Raw genomic sequence first — 15,876 nt, forward strand, 5'->3', positions numbered from 1 at the left:
GGCAGCTGAGCCCAGGCGTGATGGGGAGCAGGGTAGGGGGTGGGCAGGGACAGGCCCAGAACACCTCAATTGGCAGAACATAGCACCGGGCTAGCTCGGGGGTGTGGGCAAGAGGCTGGGGCGAGGGGGCTGAGGGGGGAGCAGCGAACCCCTGGAGCCCCCCTTCTCTGGTATTACTCCAGAGGGCCCTGAAGTTCCTGCCCAAGGCTCTCCAGTCCCGCCCCCAATCGCCGCCTCGGTCTCCCCCAGCCTCTTCAATGCCGTCTACCAGCTGATCAAGAACCGAATCCATCGGCTGCCAGTGATCGAGCCCGTGTCCGGGAATGTCCTGCACATCCTGACGCACAAGCGCATCCTCAAGTTCCTCCACATCTTCGTGAGTGGAGGTGCATCTGGGGGGCATTAGTGCCCCCCAGGCATTGCTGAGCCAGCCCCAGCTGCGAGGGGGGGGCACCCCTGTGTGGGCAGCGACCTTGCAGTGCCTGCGGTGCCCAAGGGCTGGTGCAGGAGGGGGGTGTAGGCCTGTCCGTGCGGGCGACGTGCAGCAGGGTGCCCAGGGCGGGCGGCGGAGGGGTGGCCTGTGCTGGGGGCTAGCGCCGGCCAGGGCAGAAGGAGAGTTGCTGTGTGCAGGCAGACAGGGCCGTGGGTCGGTCTGGGTGCAGCGTGGTGTCGAGAGGTGTCTGCGTTTGGGCAGGGGGTGGCTGGAGGTGTACAGGTAGGGGAGGATACTCGTGCAGTAGGTGCAAACAGGCACATCCCTGCAGCCCCCCACGTGCTACACGCAGGCGTTTGTAGTGCGTGTGAAGAGTTGCATGCGTGCAGCATGTGTGCATGCAGGGTGCATGCGGGGGGTGTGTGTGTGTGAGCTGTGCGTGCAGTGTGTCTGCATGGGAGGTGTATGTGCGAGTTGTGCATGCAGTGTGTGTGAGGGGGGTGGTGGTGTATGTGCGTGTACACAGTGTGTCCGACGAAGTGGGTATTCGCCCACGAAAGCTCATGCTCCAAAACGTCTGTTAGTCTATAAGGTGCTACAGGATTCTTTGCTGCTTTTACACAGTGTGTGTGTGTGTGTGTGGGGGGGGGATGTGCATGCATGCAGTGTGTGTGTGTGTGTATACGTGCAGGTTGTGCATGCATGCAGTGTGTGTGTGGTGTATGTGCGTGCACACAGTGTGTCTGCGGGGCGTGTGTACCTAGCACATGCTGATGCGCTCGCTCGCTGCAATGTGCCATGGCTGGGGGTGGCTCTGCCTTGGCCTGACGCGAGGGAGCCCGGGCCCAGCAGTAGGGGCTGGGGGGCTTCACACTGCCCAGTGTGAGCCCTGTCCCTGCCAGCCTAGCCCCCTCCAGCAGCAGAGCCCTCGGCGTGTACCCGGAGCTGCCCCCGATCGCTGCCCGTCTCCCGCCGCAGGGGGCCATGCTGCCCAGGCCGCGGTTCCTGCAGAGAACCATCCAGGAGCTGGGCGTGGGCACCTTCCGGGACGTGGCCAAGGTGCTGGAGACGGCGTCCGTCTACATGGCCCTGGAGACCTTCGTCGACCGCCGGGTGTCGGCGCTGCCTGTCACAAACGAAGCCGGTACGGGCAGAGACTCCAGGGCATGCTAGGCAGCCCATCTCCCTGACCTCTCTGGTCCTGGGCCGCCCCCAGGGTCCCCCCCTGGGGCTCCTCATGCTGTCCTCCTTGGGTCCCCCAACTCACAGCCATCCTGAGCACCCGCTGTCCCATCCCCGCTCCCGCTGGGCCATGCTCACCCTGCACCAGCACCGCCCTTGTCTTTCCATGACCCACGGCTCGCTCCTCGGATCCCCCTTCACACCCCACTGTCCCCACCACGCCTTGGCTGCCCATCTGACCCCCGTGCCCCCTCACAGCCCTGCTCCGCCCCGCCAGTGACCCCAGCTCTCTCGCTCTCTCCTTCCAGGGGAGGTCGTGGGCCTGTACTCCAGGTTCGATGTGATCGTGAGTATTAGCACCGGGGCCGGATCNGTCTTGGGGTTCTCCGGGCAAGCTCTTGGGGGGACCAGAGTATACCAGGCACTGGAATTCCTGGTTGGTGGCAGCGCTACAGGTTCTAAGCTGGTAATTAAGCTTAGAGGAATTCATGCTGGTACCCCATCTTTTGAACGCTAAGGTTCAGAGTGGGGAATTGTACCATGACAGGGGAAGTTTAATGAGCTTCCCTGAGATGCAAACACATTAACAATCACACACACCCCAACTCTACACACACAATTTATACCACTAAGGCAACACATCTCAGCTGCTTTCGTTCTAGCAGAAGACTAGGTGGTAGCCTGTCATTGCTGCACCTTTGATTGCTCGAGCTGCCAGAAATGAATGAGAAGAGGCATCAAATCATCCAGGCCTTGCCTCTGCAGCTTGTCCAGCCTTTGCTGAGCTCATAGTGCAGAGGAAAATTAATACAAGTCCCCGGGCATTACCACCCTTTGGTTTAGAACCATGATGGGTTTAAATGTCAAAGTGCTGAACAGAGAATAAGCATGTAGTGTCCGTTAACAATCATTCTTGGCCCTTCCATTGAATATATACTTCAGTGAGCCTCAATGTAATCAGAGAAAGATCATCTAAGTTAGGACATTACCTGTGATCAGATGCCTGCAGCTCCGCTCTTCCATAATACATCAGGGCACCAGGAGTCCAAGTGTGTTTGACTTTAGTTTCAGCACTCAGATCACTATCTAGGAGATTGATCTCTCCAGCTATACAGCACAAAAGAGTATTACAGTTCATAGACTTGTAACAATAATTAAAACTATTTTAGCAATCTGCATTTCACAGAACTGTGGTTTTCACCAAAACACATTGTTACTGAAGCACTCCATCTAAAGGATGGCTTATATCCCTCTAGACCTTGAATCTCCTGATAGAAAACAAAATGTAAAAAGAAGTGCAATCGATAGCACAGATCATTAGAACAAGACAAAACACAAACCAATAACTTTTCAGAGACGTATATAATTTAGCATCACACACTGTCACATTAAAGAATAGCGTTTTCCTCCACCCTGAAAAAGCCTATATTTTGAAATAACCACATGCACATGCAGTTAAGAGAACAGAAAGAGGAAATCCTGTATGGCTATAGCTTCTCTGCTTTCCACATGGTTTTTCTGGCTCACAGGAAGTGTTCAAATCTGGGATAAGAATGTAGTATAGACTGTTGCTTCCTTATCAGCTAGTGCCTACTCTGGACTCCCACTTTACGCTAGGGGAGGCACTGTGCTGCCCTTGGAAGCATGAAGAAATGGACGGAAGAATTGCTAAGCCTGGGGAGAAGGGTTATTTCTCATCTCCAGAGCTCAAGATGAGTTACTGTTGGACATTGTCACTTCTCCTGGCTACCTCATACTAGTTATACTATCTCTTCCTTTTGATCTAGGAACTGAACTGTAAACAACCTGAAAGCCCCACCTCTGCAAACAGCTCTCTGGCCCACACATCCATTATTCTCCACTCTCTAGAACTGAAATGGAAGTTGGACTATTGGGCAGATAAGCGGGAGAGAGAGAGAGAGAGAGGAAGCTTTGCCACCAAATAGAAGGTGTAGTGGAGTTTATAGGTGGTGAATGGAACCAGAAGGATTGGGTGGGGCTCAAAGGCAGAAAATGGGGAGGGGAAGAAGATGGAGTTCCTAGCTGTGTTAACACTTGGGCTAGCTCTGGGAAGGTCTGTAAGTACAGAAGAAAGATGTTTCACTTATTTGCTACTTTCTTCCAACATATGGTGGGCTCTTGCAGCCCTGCTAGATCATCCTATCTACAGTGTCTGCTCAGCCAGCTGAAGTCCTCTCTGGGGTCACTTGAAAGAACTGAGGGAGAAAGGGAAATTATTGAAATAGCTAGGGATATTTTTTTAGCTGAAAAGATGCAATGGAATTACTGGATAGTCTGCAACAATCATAAAGCAGTTGGGAAATATGAGGAGAGTTATTCAACTTCTGCATGCACTTAGAACAATAGCAGACCTGCTACAAACATGAAAAAATGACAAAGTTATAGAAACGTGAAAAAAACGGAAAGAGCGAGAGGTAGATTCTTAAGGGAGGATTTTCAGGCTAACTGTGGTCTACAAGGTGGAAGGGAAAAAAAAATTGGGTCAATTATTGAGCAGCCAGAAATGGAGAGAGGGTGCCTCTGCCAACTGTGAGAAGTGGGGCGAGGGGATACCAGCACTTTTATCCTCCCATCCAAGCGTTGTTTTCTTCTTGGCTATTCAGCTTGGATATTTCGATTATCGACCGCAACACAAACCCGCCTATACCGATGTGCAGGACCCTACTGGCTTAGAAGAACTGCAGCCCTACCAATATTTGAGCTTATTTCTCACACAAACTGAAGTTCACGTATTGTTATCCCCTGCATCTCATCCCTTGTACTGTTTTATTGCTTCTTAAGCTCATGCCTCTCTTTACTGGTCATGATCCTGTTTTTACTACACCATCAGATTTTAAAATAAATGAGAGATGATTTATGTTACATTGATATCCACACTGGTTACCCTTGCTTTCCTTCACGGTATTTATACTAAGGCAGTCCACGGGATGACGTAAATTCACCTTTGCATGCATGAATCAGATAATTTCTCATGTAACTCTTCACTTTGCATGTGTAAATGCAGTTTTTACACACACTGATGGATGACATGCAGATTTAGAGGCTGGTACGGAAATATGGTTCTGGCTGCAAAAAGTTTAGTTTTTTATTTTTTTAAACTGTCTTTATAGCTTTTAGCTTACAGATAAAGTAATGCATTGCACTTCCGTAGCACTTTCCATTTAAGGATATCATAGTATCTTACAAATATGAATTAATAAAACCTCATAACATTCAGTATTATTATTCCCTAATAACAACTGAGGAAACCAACAACATCTCAGGAAACCAAGGCACAAGGCTCAGACTTTTACTGAAATCAGTAACAACAGGAGCAGGAATAGGCTGTAGCTAAGGCCTGGTCTACACTGGGTGGGTGGGTGTGGGGGGTGTCGATCTAAGATATGCAACTTCAGCTACGAGAATAGCGTAGCTGAAGTCGACGTATCTTAGATAGACTTAGATTGACTTACTTCGCGTCCTTGCGGTGCGGGATCGATGGCCACTGCTCCCTCATCAACTCCACTTTCACCTCTCGCCCTGGTGGAGTTCTGGAGTCAACGGGGAGTGCGTTTGGGCATCGATGTATCACGTCTAGATGAGACGTGATACATTGATCCCCGATAGAACAATCACTACCCGCCAATCAGTGGGTAGTGTAGACATACCCTAAGTGACTTGATCAGGTTTCAAATGTGACTTCTGTATTCATGAAAGCAGTCCCACTGAAACCAAAGGGAGTATCACCATGAGTAAGGTAATCACAGTTTCACCCAGACTAAAGGCCAGATCCAGGTATAGAACCTAGAATCTCAGGCCAGGTCTACACTGCGACTTTAAATCGGTTTAATGGCCGATATACCGATTTAACACTGTATCCGTTCACACNGGATCCTGCTCCCGGCTCCGGCCCCGGATCCTGCTCCCTTCCTCCGGGGCCAGGGCTGGGGGGGCCCCTGGACCCAGGTCCCACCTGAGCGTCCGCCTGTCCCCCTGCTCGGCTTCATGTGTCCCTCCCTCCAGACTCCAGCACTGCCCCCGGCCCCCTGGCAGCTCCTTGGGGGGCTCACCCCCTTTGTGACCCCGACAGTGGTCTGTCCCCTCCCACAGGCTCTCGCTGACCCCGACCCACTGCCATATAGTGCCAGTGACCCAGCCCCCATTGACTGACCCCAATCCCCTCACACACTCTCTCTGACCCAGCTCCCCACTGACTGACTCCCATCCCCCCACGTATCCCCTCTGACCCAGCCCCCACTGACGGACCCCGATTCTCCCATGTATCCCTCTGACCCAGCCCCCACTGACTGACTCCCATCCCCCCACATATCCCCTCTGACCCAGCTCCCCACTGACTGACCCCAATCCCCCTACATATCCCTTCTGACCCAGCCCCCACTGACGGACCCCGATTCCCCCACATATCCTCTCTGACCCAGCTCCCCACTGACTGACTCCGATCCCCCCCCAGGCACCCCCTCTGGCCCAGACCCACTGACTGACCGCAATCCCCCGAGTACCCCCTCTGACCCGGCCCCCACTGGCTGACCCCCATCCCCCCACGATGCCCGCTCCCTGTCCGCCCTGGCCCTGCGGGTGAGGCTGACAGCGGGTCTCGCTCGGGCGGCAGGTCCATCGCCTGGTTCTGGTGGACGAGAAGAACTCGCTGCGGGGGATCGTCTCCCTCTCCGACATCCTGCAGGCCCTGGTCCTCTCGCCCGCAGGTATCGATGCTCTTAACTCTTAAGCCCCCGACGCTCCGTTCTTTCTCCATCCGTACCCTCCATTTCCTCCGCTTCGCTTCTTGCCGGCTCAGGTAGGCTCAGCCCTCAGCTTCCCCACTCCCTGCCGCTCGCTGCCACCTTGCCCCCCCCCCCGTGGGCCAGGGGCACACTCCTGGGACCCCCGCCCAGCCTGCACTGCCGGTCTGTATTGCTCTGCAGCAGCTGGGCCTGACCTCACATGGTGTCACGTCCGGTCACCGCCAAGGGCTGCGTCCTGCCTCCCCTGGACTCGGATCCCCTGTGCCAAGTGGGGGGCCAGCCCCCACTTTGGCCGCATGAGCTAAGTGCAAATCGCAGCCGCTGTTGCTGGGGAGGAAATGCCGAAATCAGCTCCCCCTACCTCCCTTTCATCCGTGACTTTCTCGCCTGCATCCCTGTGAAGAGCCCGCTGGGGTGAGATGGGGATCGGGGGGCGCAGGCGGCAACTAACAGAGGGCTAGATCCGGAACCAGTTGGGTGGCACAGCTCCCGTTCTCCCAGCGGGCATAGCTCAGGGCCCCCTCCCCTCCCCGGCACAGCAGCTCACTGATTCCTGGAGCATCCCCGTGATCCGGCTCCTTGGACCCCATGGGGTGCTCGCCGTACCACGCCCTGCGCAGGCCTCCTAGGGGGACCCACGGATGGGCTGGAGCTTCCCCTCTGCAGGACTCGATGCCTGGTCCCTGGGTCCCTCCCGGGCAGGGATGGGCTCTGATGACAGATCCCTTGGCCAAGGAGCGTGCTGGCTGCGCGTGGGATGGCGGCTGTGCGGGGTGATGGGACCCCATTGGGCCCTAATGGGCTGGGGGTGATGGGATCCCAGGGCAGGGGAGCTGGGCAGCCCTGCGATCCTGTAACCCCAGATGGCACAAAGCTGGGGATCTCCTCTCCCTCCCCTGGCCCCCTCTGGATGGCACAGTTCCCAGTGCCAGCAGCACCCCCAACCACTGCTGTGACGATGTGGTTCTGGCGGGACCCAACTGAGAGTGCCAAATCAGGACCAATTGCTCAAACAGGGCAGTCACAGCCCTAGGCTGGGGTTTTTTCACCTCTAAGGCAAACCAAACCAGCCAGACAAAGAGGACTCCGGGTGTCACCCCACTCGCTAACCACAAGTCACACAAGCAATTTCCTTAGACACTCCAGTCTCCCAGTATCACCACCAGTCCCCACACGTCCCCTGGGATGAATCGAGTTCGATGAAAAAACCACACCACCCCAGGAAAAGAAAAAGGTTCTCCCCGGAGCGGTCGATCCCTAAAAGAGCCAAGGCTCCATACCCATGATATCAAATACACATCAGACTCTTCCCCACACAAATCACACGCTGTTGCGCTAATTCCTCTAGAATCTAAAATCTAAAGGTTATTCATAGTAAGGACAAAAGGTAGAGATGAAGAGCTAGAATGTTAAATGGAATCAGATTCCATTACAGATGATGGGCAAAGTTCTTAAAGTTCAGGCTATGTAGCAGTGATGGAGTTAAGACTGCAGTTTTAACGGTCAACCTGTCTCTGGAGATCTCCCCGGCCTCGGGATTGGTCAATCAGTCTCCTTGCGCGATGCATCAGCTTGTAGCGAATCGATCCCTCCGAGGAAGAAGCAGGAGTGAAGGTCAAGATGGAGATCTGGGCGTAGCCGTCGGCCTTTATAGAGGTTACTTTTCCAGGTGTAAAACACTTCTTTGTTCCTATGTGGAAAGTTACAGCAAAAATGGAGTTGCACACTGACATGGCCGGTCCCTGCACACCTTCCTGACTGAGCTACACAGGCTTTATCCGCCCTCCTCTCTCGAAATGGGTCAGCTTGTGAGTGATGGTCCTTAATGGACCAAGCAGGCTAAGCTGAGCGACACTCACTTGTTCATTTGTCGCGTGTTACTGCCCCAGAACTGCAGCACCAATTTGCAAATAAGACAGTACCACAGCCAATATTCTAACTTCAACTACAAAAATGCTACAGTACATACAGACAGCATAATCATAACCAGTAACCCGTAACTGCGTCTAGACACCTTACATGACCCCTTTACATAAGATTTGGTGCCACTAGCAGAACCTTGGTTTGCAACCATGTTCTATATGGTCCCAGTTTATATCATAACGTTCACACTGTGTCTTTCCCTCTGGCACGGCTGGCCCACAGCCCGTGGACCCCAGGGCAGAGTGGGTTGCAGAGAGCTAGGGAAGGGGAGCAGGCGGGATGGCCCAGTGTTGAGGGCATCTATGGGGTTCCGCGCTGGATTCCTGAGGGCCCTCCAAAAGACCTCAATAGGACTCACTTAAGACTATTACGGTTCAGAAGGACCAATATGATTCATTCTAGTTGACCTCCTGCACAAGGCAGGCCACAAAAACCTGCATACACCATTAATAACAACCCAACCCATGACTGAGTTATTGATCGTCAAAGATTGAGATTTGACAGCCTCAAGCTGCAAGGGAATCCACAGCAAGCGACCATGCCCACGCTGCTGAGAGCGAAAAACCTCCAGGGCTCTTGCCATCGCCCTGCGAGAAATTCCCACCCCACCCCTTATTGGCGATCAGCTAAACCTCTGAGCATGTGCGGCAAAATCACAGCAGCACAAGAAAGAATTCTCTGCAGTACTCAGTTCCATCCCCATCCAACTCCCTCAAGACCATCGGCAGACTTATCTGACCGATAATCCAAAATTCAATTGCCCAAATTAAACTATCCCATCATAACATCCCCTCCATATACTTATCAAGCTTAGTCTTAAAGCCAGATAAGTCTTTTGCCCCCACTACTTCCATCGGAAGGCCGTTCCAGAACTTCACTCCCCTAATGGTTAGAAACCTTCGTCTAATTTCAAGACGGGAGGGTTAGAAGGCAGCATGGCCAGGGTGGGACATCTGGTCTGGGCTGGTGCAGCGCTCAGCTGGCGTGTGATGATGTCCGTGTCCTGCGAGGTGCTGTGTGCCATGGGACTGGCATGGCTGGGTCCCAGGCCGCAGAACCCATGTCCCCTCCCCGGGGTGGGTCGGCCCCCTCCCCCGTTGGATAGCTGCCTTGGTTTTGCGCCTGGCTGGGCACAGGTAGGGGTAGTGCCCCGGGGGCGGAACGTGTTTGCCGGCTGCTTTGCAGAAGGCTGCTTGGGAGAACTTCCGCGAGGCCTGGAGCCCAAGCCCCACCCCATGCCCCGGGCATGGTGGGGCCTTTCCTCCAGCACGCTCCCACCTTGCTGTCTGCCGCCACCCCCTTCAGCCAGGCACCTCAGTTCTGGGGCCAGACTGGGGGCCAGGGGCTGTGGATGGAGGGATGGGCAGGGTACTGGCCCAGGTAGGTAGGGGAGGGATGGCTTGGGGGCACTGGGCGTGGGGCCTGCCCCCCCCAGAAGGCCCAGGTTCTAACCTGGCTGCGGGTGGCCTGTATCCAGCTGGGAGTTGGTCCCAGCTGCTGGCTCTTTGCTGGCCCTGTGTGCCGGTGCTTCCCGTGGGAGCCAGCTGAGGTCACTCAATCAGGGTGAACTGCAAACCAAACGGGGCAGCCAAACCCCAAACGCTGGTGGATCTTCCGACACTTCGATTTACCAACCAGCACAGAACAGCTGCTATGGTACCTCACTGGTTACTTAGAAATCGAAACAACGCAGTTCCCTTAAAGTACCCAGCCTCAGGCCTCCGGCCAGACACACCTGTCAGATATGATGATGATTCCTGAAGATCTTACTTCATCATATAAAAGAAAAGGCTCTTCCAATCCCAAAGGATCAGCCACACACCCAGGTCCAATTATTACTTAGATCTTACCCACAATACACGCTACAGCCAGTTCTTACTAACTAAGCTAAAATTTATTAAAAAAGAAAAGAGAGAGTGGTTCCTGGCCTCCCTGGTAGACGTCTTTAGGCCCGTGACTCCTGCTGTCTGCAGCGAAGTGGGGCCGGGCTGAGCTCTGCTGTCTGCCCACCGGGGCTTTTGACAGCCAGCTGGTGTTTCTAGGGAGCACCCCAGGGAAGATGAGTCTGTGCCCGCGGGTACGAGCGGCTGTGTCCGTGTGACTCCCTGAGCCACGGCGTCTTTGCACTGTTGGCCACGGGCCGGTGGTGGCTTGAGGTCACAATGAGGGGGCTGGGGGAGCAGCCCATGGCAGCTACAAGTCCAAGAGTGCAAAATTCTAGCAGCGTATTGCGTGCTGGGACCTGTAGTCTGACCAGGCCTGCAGTAGGCGCTGTGCTGGGCAGGGCTGGGTCCCCTGGCAGCTCGCGGGGGTGGGGAGGAGAGGCAGCTGCTGCATCCTGGTAACCCCCATCCCTGGTTTCCTGCAGGCATCAGCCGGCATTCATGCTGAAGGTGCCGGGGGGGGGGCTGCTGCCACGTCTGTCTGGAGGCTCCTTGGCGCTGCCCAGGGGAGGACTGCCGTGCAGAAGGCCGTGGCGGAGCCTGGCTGGTGATGCCACTTCTGGGACTGTCAGTGCCTCGGGGCTGCTCTCTCTGGGAGCTGATGAGCGGCAGGATGCAGGGAAGCCCAGCGGCCATAGACATGGAGATGCCCCCTGGAACCCACCGGGGCGGCCGCTTGGCTTGGCACTTGGCCGGGCCTGGCCTGGGGAAGAGCAGCCAGGCCCCACCGGGCCTGGGGTAGGCGTCACGTGTAAAGCAAAGTTCAAGTGACATGGGAGACGCCCGCAAAGTCCAGCCCCAGCGCAGACCGCCCAGACCCTCAGCCTCCTGGCCAGGCGAAGCGCTTCTGTTGCCTCTGCTCCGGGGCCACCCGGCCACTCCCACCAGCACTGGAGCTGGTGTCCATAACGCCCCCGCGGAACGAGACTAAACAGCCCCTTTACCCGCTGGCTTTGACCCCTGCACTGTGTTGGCTTAGTGCGGGAGTGGGGTGTTATTGTAGGGTCACTCGGTTGTTATTGCTCCCCGTGCTTTGTGGGAGGCACGCTGGGTTGTTATTGGCAGGCAGCTGCCACTGGCTGGGTACTGTGGCGCTGGCGGTGTGTTATTGTAGGGTAGCTGGTGAGCACCAGGGGCCATGCGTCGGGGGACGTGTATTTATTCGTGGCTGGCTGCACTCCTCCTGCTGAATGCTGGGTATGTAGCATCGTCCCTCGCCGGGCACCAGGCTGATGTTCCTCATTGCTGCCCCTCTGCCCGCGGCACCCACGCCTGGCACCCTGTATCACGCCCCGTGGGTGGCAAAGACCCCTTCCCCCATCCTGACCCAAGGCCAACCCTGGAGCAAATGCCAGACATTATGGGCTCCTCTCCGGGTGCCCCCATGCTCGAGACTGGCCCTTGGCAGGGGGCTGTGAGCAGCCCCATGGAGCCCTCCGGCAGTCCTGAGGCACCCGGTGGAGATGGCCTAACACGGGCCAAGGGGAATGGGCAGCATGGTGGCTGGAGGGTCATGCCCGCTGCTCTCCATGCTGGGAACAGGCTGGCACTGGGCTTTAGGTAGTTATTTAGGGCAGCTGAGCTGGAGGGCACTAGCCCCGCCCCCCCCCAGAGCCCGAGCTCGTCCAAGAGAGCCCAGAACTGGTGGTTACTAGCCAAAGGGGGATGCCCCCAGCAGTGCCTGCTAAGCTGCACGGAGCCGAAACCGTCCTGCCGGGATCCCAGCCCGGTGCCTGGGACGCAGCATCCCATGGGCCCATCAGTGGGTGGTGCCACCCCAGCCCAGGGCTCCCTGGGCGTTCCCTGGGGCAGCCGTGGGGTGAGGGCATGGCCAGGGGGCTGGTGGAGGTGAGAGGGCCCTGGGGGCAGAGCCGTGTCTTGCCAAGGGGAACCTTTTCCCCGGGATGCCGTTGGGGACAGCTCGCTGTGTTGGCGGCTGGTGCCTTCCAGCGGGGAGTTGGGGGTGGACTCTGGGCCACCCTCTCCCGCAGGCAGAGGGTAGCACCAGGGTGGAGGCGGGCAAGGGCCCGGGATGGTTTCTGGCGAGGCAGAGCTCACCCTGTGGAGGTGGGGGCCTTTATCCCCCTCCCCACCCTGGGACGGCCAAGGGGCAACTGGGCTGGAGCACCCATGAGTGAGACGCCCTGTCCTGCTGGTGAGGCAGAGGCGGGTGGGGGGAAACGGGGCAGTAGGGCAGGCCATGAAGCCCCTGGTCCCAGGCTTAGTGGGAGCCGGGCATCCCTGGGGGCGACTCTGTCCAGGAGCGCCAGGGGCCCGGCTGGCACCAGGGCTGGCACACATGGGGCCAAGCTGGCAGCAGAGTGAACTTGGCTCCTGGAAGAACAACCCAGGGGCTCAGACTCACGGCAGAGCTGAGGCAAACCCCCCCGCTGTGGCTGGCCTGGGGTCAGGCCCCCACTCCAGGCCGGGCCTGGCCATGCTCCCCCATGCGCCTCTGGCCTTTCCTTCTTCCCAGGCTGCTTTCATTCTCCTGCCACAGAAACGCTGCTCAGGAGCGAGCCGCAACCTGGCGAACGCGGGGCCCCACTGCCCATGGGCACCTGACTGGTACAGGGTTGCCACTGCCTGGTGAGGTGCCAGCGTGGCAGCAAAGCCCAGGCTGCCAGAAGGCCGAGCCGAGGCGCTAGTTGCTTTGCAGTGGGGGAGCCTGGCGCTAAGACAGAATCTCTCCCCAGGGGCTGGGCGCCCAGCATAGCCCAGGAACTGCAGCCCACATGCCAAGCTGCCCCCATCACACCAACCTCTCACCCCCCGCCACCCCCCAAATCAGGCCCGCGCCCCTTCCCCTGGCCTGGTGCTGCAGCTGAGGCGGGTGCTCAGTGGCCCCAGGGAATGGGGGCCGCCCCCCACCACATCACACTCAAACCCAGCACGCCAGGAGCTCAAGAACCTGTTGCTTTATTGCTGCTCCCAGCTGGGCTATGGGATCCCCCACTTGCCCCTGGGGCAGCGCTGGCTCCTCAGGCCTCCCGCAGCCCGCTGTCCCGAGCCCTGGCCACCCGGGGAGCTAGGAGTTTGCAAACACGTGGCAGGTTGCTCACCAGTGCTGTCCCTGCTCTGCTGCTCGCCCCAGGGCCAGGGAGGGGATGAGTCAGGGTCAGCCTTGGGGTTCGAACCCCGGAGTCCTGGCGCCCAGCCCTGTGCATTAGCCCCAGATCCAGGCAGCAGGCCGGTGGCAGAGGTTAATGGAGCTGCATGCCCGCTCCGGCCAGGCCTGTCCGTTCCACAGGCTGGCACAGCTGGACAGGTCCCCCGCCGGCGGTGCCCACGACAGAAATTGTCCCTGTGCAGAGGTTCCTCTGCCCTGCGAGGGGGGGGAACGGATGTGTGCGGGTGTCAGGGTTCCCTCCCCCCTCTGAACTGTGGGGTACAGATGTGGGGGCCTGCATTAAAGTCCCCTACGCTTATTTCTACCAGCTTAGGTTAAAAACTCCTTCCCTGGTCCTTGGACGGTACTGGTGCCACCACCAAGGGATTTAAACAAACATTCAGGGAGGGGCCACTTGGAGCCTTCTCCCTCCCCAAATATCCCCCCAAACCCCTTCACCCTCTTTCCTGGGGAGGCTTGAGAATAATATACCAACCACTAAGTAACCGAGGGGAGCACAGAGCAGAGCCTGATTTTTAGGACACTGAAAACCACTCAGGTTCGTAAAAGCAGAACTTTATTATAAAGAGAAAAGTAAAAGCAGCACCTCTGTGAAATCAGGCTGGAAGGTAATTTGACAGGGTGATAAGATTTAAAACATAGAAGGCTCCTCTCTAGGCAAAACGTTAAAGTTGCACAGACCAGGAATAAACCTTCCTCTGAGCACAGGGAAAATTCACAAGCTAAAGCCAAAGATAATGTAACACATTTCCTTGCCTTACTTCAACATCTGTGATCTTATTTCAGGCAGGGTTTTAGGAGGATTTTTCCTGCCCTGGTCCCTCTCTTGCTGGGAGAGAACAACGAAGAGGCACAAACAAAAACCTCCCCCACCACCAGCTTTGAAAGTATCTTCTCCCCTTATTGGGCCTCTCGGTCAGGGGCCAACCAGGTTATTTGAGCTTCTGAACCCCTTACAGGCAAAGGGGGGATTTTATGCTCCCCAGAGCTGTATGTTTATGACAGTCGCGGAGGGCCTAGGTAGTGTTAGAGCAGCGGGGGCACATTGGGGCTTCTGCCTGGGGCAAACCCCCAACCCCACCCTCCGCCCAGCCCTGCAACCCCCCCCTGGGGCAGGGGGAGATTAGGGTGAGGGAGAGGGGGGCAAGCTGCTCTTCGGGGTGGCGTGAGGGTCCCTGCTGCTGCAGGGAGGTCAAATGACACCGAGGGGGAAGATACTGGGTTTGCTCTTTGGAGCGGAGCAGCGGCACCTCTGGCTCGGTGCTTTCATGGTTAAAGGGGAACCCCCCCACACCCAGAAGCAGGAGGCCCTGCCCCATCCCTGGGAGCTGGGGTGATGACCAGGCCCACCAACATACCCCCAGTGCAAGTTCAGTCCTTGCTGGGCAAAGGGAGATGGGCCAAACTAGTCTCCCCAAACTGCCTCCTGCTGGGACCGGGGGAGCTCAGGCCTGGTGAACACACCCTGGGGGGGCCGGATATTTGGTGTGGGGCAGTTAGGCCTAATGGGCAGACAGAGCAATCGGGGGGGTAGGGCCCCCATCGCTGCCAGCTGGGTCCTTCAAAGGAGACTGGAGGCCGCCGGCCTTCGTCACGCTGAGCAGAGGGACTCAGTGGCCACAGCTGCCTCTGCCGGCGTCAGGAGTATCCCAGCCCCTTGGGGCCAGCCAAGAGTCACCCCCGGGGCCTTTTCCTTCCCGTTCCCAGCCACACCTGACTTAACTCTGCCCATGCCGGGCCTGGCGCCGCTGCTCCCCTGCTCCTGGCTCATCAGTGAGAGGTGCCCGGGGCATTGGCCAGGGTGCCCGGTGCCACGCAGGCGAACCCCAGACCCTGTTCAACAGCCCATAACATTGGAGAGCGACGGGACCAGGAACACCCCCTGATTCCAGCGACACTGAGACCCCACAGCTGCCCCACCTCTGCCAGCCTGACCTGTGGGCACCTGCCATCACCAGGGCCTGACGGGGAGCGAGCTGGGCCCAGGGCAGACCCGTGCTGCCCGGAAGGCCCAGGCGAGGGGTGGACTCGCACGGTGCCCTGGCCAGGGCGTAGGAGGAGCAATGCGGAGCGGGAGGGAGGGGACGTTCAGGGGCCTGGCTGCCGGGCAATGAACTGCAGGTTGATGGGCTTGTTGGGCACTAGGACAATGCGGGAGACAGACTTCACCTCCGTGCCCTTGGGGTCCGGCTGCAGCTCGAACGTCCGGGCGATCTGCAAGGAGATGGAGACGGCTCGTCTCTCCAGTGCCCCAGAGCACAGAGTCCCCGTCCCCTTCTGCCCCCCCCGGGTGTATTCGCCCCTGGTGGTTGTGCACACGGGCCCTGTGGGGGGGCTTGTGCCATGACTGGGGCAGGGGGCTCCTGCAGGGTGGGGGGACACTGAGCTCCCCCATGTAGCATCTCTGAGACTTGGGGGCGGCGCAGCTCTCTGATGTGGGGGGGGTGTCTGCAGCTCCAGCCCTCGGAGCTCCCTGTCCCGCAGGCCATGGCCAATTCCCCC

General features: G+C 57.5%; 3 protein-coding genes across 3 annotated transcripts in view; 1 reads left to right on the plus strand and 2 right to left on the minus strand.

The window, feature by feature from the left end:
- The window catches only part of PRKAG3 (protein kinase AMP-activated non-catalytic subunit gamma 3), a 16,564-nt gene extending 5,872 nt beyond the window's left edge, over positions 1–10,692 (plus strand). Inside the window, exons 5-9 of the mRNA XM_075069807.1 lie at positions 185–376; positions 1,412–1,577; positions 1,924–1,961; positions 6,246–6,339; positions 10,670–10,692. Coding sequence (XP_074925908.1) covers positions 185–376; positions 1,412–1,577; positions 1,924–1,961; positions 6,246–6,339; positions 10,670–10,692 — 513 coding nt within the window. The remainder of the gene's footprint in view (positions 1–184; positions 377–1,411; positions 1,578–1,923; positions 1,962–6,245; positions 6,340–10,669) is intronic.
- Positions 1–15,876, minus strand: part of RNF25 (ring finger protein 25) — a 210,961-nt gene that overhangs the window by 106,588 nt on the left and 88,497 nt on the right. The gene's annotated exons all lie outside the window — the stretch shown is intronic.
- CYP27A1 (cytochrome P450 family 27 subfamily A member 1) overlaps positions 13,909–15,876 on the minus strand; it is a 37,521-nt gene continuing 35,553 nt past the window's right edge. Inside the window, 1 exon segment of the mRNA XM_075069808.1 lies at positions 13,909–15,588. Coding sequence (XP_074925909.1) covers positions 15,463–15,588 — 126 coding nt within the window. The 3' untranslated portion in view covers positions 13,909–15,462.

The sequence above is a fragment of the Chelonoidis abingdonii genome, chromosome 10, assembly GCF_003597395.2.
Source record: "Chelonoidis abingdonii isolate Lonesome George chromosome 10, CheloAbing_2.0, whole genome shotgun sequence".
Taxonomy (NCBI): Eukaryota; Metazoa; Chordata; order Testudines; family Testudinidae; genus Chelonoidis; species Chelonoidis abingdonii.